The 5,000-nt window shown below is 42.5% G+C and overlaps 1 protein-coding gene across 5 annotated transcripts in view; it reads right to left on the reverse strand.

Annotated features, from left to right (window-relative positions):
* chd4b (chromodomain helicase DNA binding protein 4b) overlaps positions 1-4,286 on the reverse strand; it is a 55,770-nt gene extending 51,484 nt beyond the window's left edge. For 4 of the 5 annotated variants that reach the window (XM_076970646.1, XM_076970645.1, XM_076970644.1 and 1 more), the window contains exons 1-3: positions 3,971-4,285; positions 3,319-3,420; positions 577-689 (exon numbers count right to left, since the gene is read on the reverse strand). In XM_076970646.1, the coding sequence (XP_076826761.1) occupies positions 577-689; positions 3,319-3,388 (183 nt within the window). In that variant the 5' untranslated portion in view covers positions 3,389-3,420; positions 3,971-4,285. Of the gene's footprint in view, positions 1-576; positions 690-3,318; positions 3,421-3,970 lie in introns of all 5 variants that reach the window. The other variant, XM_076970643.1, reaches the window with a different exon arrangement.
* Positions 4,287-5,000: the final 714 nt, after the last annotated feature.

The raw sequence follows: 5,000 nt of genomic DNA on the forward strand, positions 1-5,000 counted from the left end.
TTAACTCTAGGGCAGATGTGTGTAGTCCAGGTGTGAGTGTGGCTCTAGGGCAGGTGTGTGTAGTACAGGTGTGAGTGTGGCTCTAGGGCAGGTGTGTGTAGTACAGGTGTGAGTGTGGCTCTAGGGCAGGTGTGTGTAGTACAGGTGTGAGTGTGGCTGTAAGGAACATGTGTGTAGTACAGTTATGAGTTTGACTCTAGGGCAGGTGTGTGTAGTCCAGGTATGAGTTTGACTCTAGGGCAGGTGTGTGTAGTACAGGTATGAGTGTGGCTGTAAGGAACATGTGTGTAGTACAGGTATGAGTTTGACTCTAGGGCAGGTGTGTGTAGTCCAGGTGTGAGTGTGGCTCTAGGGCAGGTGTGTGTAGTACAGGTATGAGTGTGGCTGTAAGGAACATGTGTGTAGTACAGGTGTGAGTTTGACTCTAGGGCAGGTGTGTGTAGTACAGGTGTGAGTGTGGCTGTAAGGAACATGTGTGTAGTCCAGGTGTGAGTTTGACTCTAGGGCAGGTGTGTGTAGTCCAGGTGTGAGTTTGACTCTAGGGCAGGTGTGTGTAGTCCAGGTGTATGATGTCACCTCTCTGAGGGATTTCTGTCGTCTGCTTCTGCTCTCCCTGCTTTTCTTGGCTTTCTTTTTCTTCTTGTTCTTGGGAGTGTCCACCTCACGCACATGCTCACTGCTAACCACATCTACACACACACACACACACACACACACACACACACACACAAGCACCCATGCACACAGGCGAGGGAAGGATACAAGGCTTTATTTATATAAATAGCATTCTGATTTTAATAATAAAAAAGCACTTGTCTTTCGAAGATGAAATGTACACAAACTGAAATGGAAAATAAAATTATAATGTCAGAGTTTATAAGAATGCCTGAAATGAACTTAATGAACACTGGTTGCTGTCACTTAAATAATTGAAAAAGAAAAGCAATTAGGCTAGTAAACCTGAGATTTTGTGACATCTGGGTTTGAACTAGATAATTAGATTTATGCTACTTTTAAAAACTGGAATCTGGAAACTGTAAAATGGATACACACGAAATGGGGCTTATAACATCTTATTACTGTTATTCAATAAGCACATAAGAAGTACAACACTACACTGACAATTTTATCACTTTCAATTCATCAATGAATTCACAAAGAAATGAAAAGCATGCGAGACTAACATGTACTACAAATTAAAACTATTTCAAAACAGAGATATCATGTTTTGTTAAAAAAAAAGATAAACATGGGCAAATTTCTGCCCTCAAACATAAAGTTTATTAACTACCACCATACTCAGTTAGTTGCCCTCAAACATTAACTTATTAACTACCTCCATACTCAGTTAGTTGACCTCAAACATTACGCTTATTAACTACCTCCATACTCAGTTAGTTGCCCTCAAACATAAAGCTTATTAACTACCACCATACTCAGTTAGTTGCCCTCAAACATTAACTTATTAACTACCTCCATACTCAGTTAGTTGCCCTCAAACATTAAGCTTATTAACTACCTCCATACTCAGTTAGTTGCCCTCAAACATAAAGCTTATTAACTACCTCGATACTCAGTTAGTTGCCCTCAAACATAAAGCTTATTAACTACCACCATACTCGGTTAGTTGCCCTCAAACATTAACTTATTAACTACCACCATACTCAGTTAGTTGACCTCAAACATTAAGCTTATTAACTACCTCCATACTCAGTTAGTTGCCCTCAAACATAAAGCTTATTAACTACCTCCATACTCAGTTAGTTGCCCTCAAACATAAAGCTTATTAACTACCTCCATACTCAGTTAGTTGCCCTCAAACATAAAGCTTATTAACTACCACCATACTCGGTTAGTTGCCCTCAAACATTAACTTATTAACTACCACCATACTCAGTTAGTTGACCTCAAACATTAAGCTTATTAACTACCTCCATACTCAGTTAGTTGCCCTCAAACATAAAGCTTATTAACTACCTCCATACTCAGTTAGTTGCCCTCAAACATAAAGCTTATTAACTACCACCATACTCGGTTAGTTGCCCTCAAACATTAACTTATTAACTACCACCATACTCAGTTAGTTGACCTCAAACATAAAGCTTATTAACTACCTCCATACTCAGTTAGTTGCCCTCAAACATAAAGCTTATTAACTACCACCATACTCAGTTAGTTGCCCTCAAACATTAAGCTTATTAACTACCTCCATACTCAGTTAGTTGCCCTCAAACATTAAGCTTATTAACTACCTCCACACTCAGTTAGTTGCCCTCAAACATTAAGCTTATTAACTACCACCATACTCAGTTAGTTGCCCTCAAACATTAACTTATTAACTACCTCCATACTCAGTTAGTTGCCCTCAAACATTAAGCTTATTAACTACCTCCATACTCAGTTAGTTGACCTCAAACATAAAGCTTATTAACTACCTCCATACTCAGTTAGTTGCCCTCAAACATAAAGCTTATTAACTACCTCCATACTCAGTTAGTTGCCCTCAAACATTAACTTATTAACTACCACCATACTCAGTTAGTTGACCTCAAACATTAAGCTTATTAACTACCTCCATACTCAGTTAGTTGCCCTCAAACATGAACTTATTAACTACCTCCATACTCAGTTAGTTGATCTCAAACATTAACTTATTAACTACCTCCATACTCAGTTAGTTGCCCTCAAACATTAAGCTTATTAACTACCTCCATACTCAGTTAGTTGCCCTCAAACATTAACTTATTAACTACCTCCATACTCAGTTAGTTGCCCTCAAACATAAAGCTTATTAACTACCTCCATACTCAGTTAGTTGACCTCAAACATTAAGCTTATTAACTACCTCCATACTCAGTTAGTTGCCCTCAAACATTAAGCTTATTAACTACCTCCATACTCAGTTGCCTCAAACATTAAGCTTATTAACTACCTCCATACTCAGTTAGTTGACCTCAAACATTAAGCTTATTAACTACCTCCATACTCAGTTAGTTGCCCTCACACATTAACTTATTGTATTAACTACCTCCATACTCAGTTAGTTGCCCTCACACATTAACTTATTAACTACCACCATACTCAGTTAGTTGCCCTCACACATTAACTTATTGTATTAACTTCCTCCATACTCAGTTGGCTGAACGTATTATCTGGCTGGTGTTTGATCAATAACCGCGTGTTCACGGTTTGTTTTTACAGTTATTACACGTTTCTTACATTAAATATATAAATATTGTGTTTTAGTGGTGAGCCACCTGCTCAGCTCGCTGTCGGTACCTGGCGGCGGCGGCTCGGTAGAACCGCGCGGACACTCACCGCGTCCCGGAGACTTGCCGTCCCGCGGGCACCCAAATCGGTCTGTGCTGTCTTCTTCACTTCCTGACATGGTGGAGTAACTGACCGGGCATCTACCGACACCTGTAATAATGACTCATATCACATAACGGCGTTTCGGCTCGGTTCGTGTTTCCGCTCGACGTGAGGCGGTTGAGGCTGACGGGGCTGCCCGGTGGAGCCCGGCATCCCTCACTACACATCCAGCACTCACACGCTCTGGTCGGCACCCGTGTAACGTTTTTAATGTCATTTCTATTTACTGCAGAGAAGCTTCGCCAGTAACTTTTCGTTCCCCGACAGAACGGGCGCTAACCAGCTAGCTGAGCTGTCAATCAATTAGCTGCCAGCTAGCAGCCGACTGGTTCCGTGAGGAAAATGGTCGCTGACGCTGGTTGATCTGGTTCAGCCCAACGACATTTTAACCTGCCGCCTCCAGAAACGCTGAAATGTTGGCACTGCAAACTATCCACGTCAAAGCGGTCACGCCGGGGTTGTGTGTGCCGTAAACACCTTTAACTTCTCATTAATATCAGATCTTCACTGTTTACACACACAACTGCGCACAAGTTCTTTTACCACCGAGAGGCTCGACCCAGTTGCACTGAAAATGGTAGCAGGCTAGCCAACTTACTTACAGGTCAGTCCAAGGTACAGATAGTTGACGCTTCACTAGGATTATTTTAGATAACAATTTATTTGTTAAATCTGGTAGATAAATAGTAACTTTCGGGAAAAGCTATTAAATGCTTTAATGCTTTGGAGACGTCGTCCACTCTTCCCCGGTTCCAATCTCCAGCGTCGTCAGTGACCAGAAGCTAACATCCTCACATACACAAAGAGATCAGGGGGTAGACATCCCATAATAATCCTGAGCACTCACCCCCCCAACACACACACACACACACACACACACACACACACACACACACACACACACACACTCAACTCAGCATAGCTACCTCGCAACGTACAGACCATAATAGTCACCCTCCCCACACACTCCCTTCCTCTGTCCCTGCCCCCATAGCAACCACGTTGCTATAGAGACAGTGCCCCCTCCCACCCTCTCTGACATCCCATAATAGTTATGCAGGCTGCTCTGACATCCCATAATAAACACAACTCCTAAAAGAGGGGGAAGAAAAACACTAGTCACATGGTCTCCAGGGAAACTCCGGGCCACTAGACAGACCATAATAGTCTAGCTGACTGTCCACCTGGCTGGTTTTGGTGCTCCCCAGCAGTGATAAAACGTTCATCCAGCCCTTCTCCTGGTGGCAAAGCTGCAGTCCTCCAACCCCAGGCAGACCACCACACTGTAACGGGGTCTTGGTACCACCGTGCAACTTCAGGACATGGGAGACGTTTCCTGCCATACAGCAGAGTGCTGAGTGTGAGAGCTGAGTGTCTTACAGCCTTACAGTAGTGATGGACACACGTGGACTCCTTTATTCGACGGTGGCCTTTCTACTATACACTGCATAGCAGGATGTTACCTGAACCCTACACTGGTACAGGGATAAAAAGATATATTTCCAAAAGAGCAAAATATCTACTTACTGCTTTGAGGTGAGACCATAAGAACAGTGTAAACAATGTATAGAACTTTTTCCTGAGTCTTCTGTGAACTGGTTCATCCTCTTGCGTGAGGAATATGAGGA

Source organism: Brachyhypopomus gauderio, chromosome 13 (genome assembly GCF_052324685.1).
Source record: "Brachyhypopomus gauderio isolate BG-103 chromosome 13, BGAUD_0.2, whole genome shotgun sequence".
NCBI classification, from domain to species: domain Eukaryota; kingdom Metazoa; phylum Chordata; class Actinopteri; order Gymnotiformes; family Hypopomidae; genus Brachyhypopomus; species Brachyhypopomus gauderio.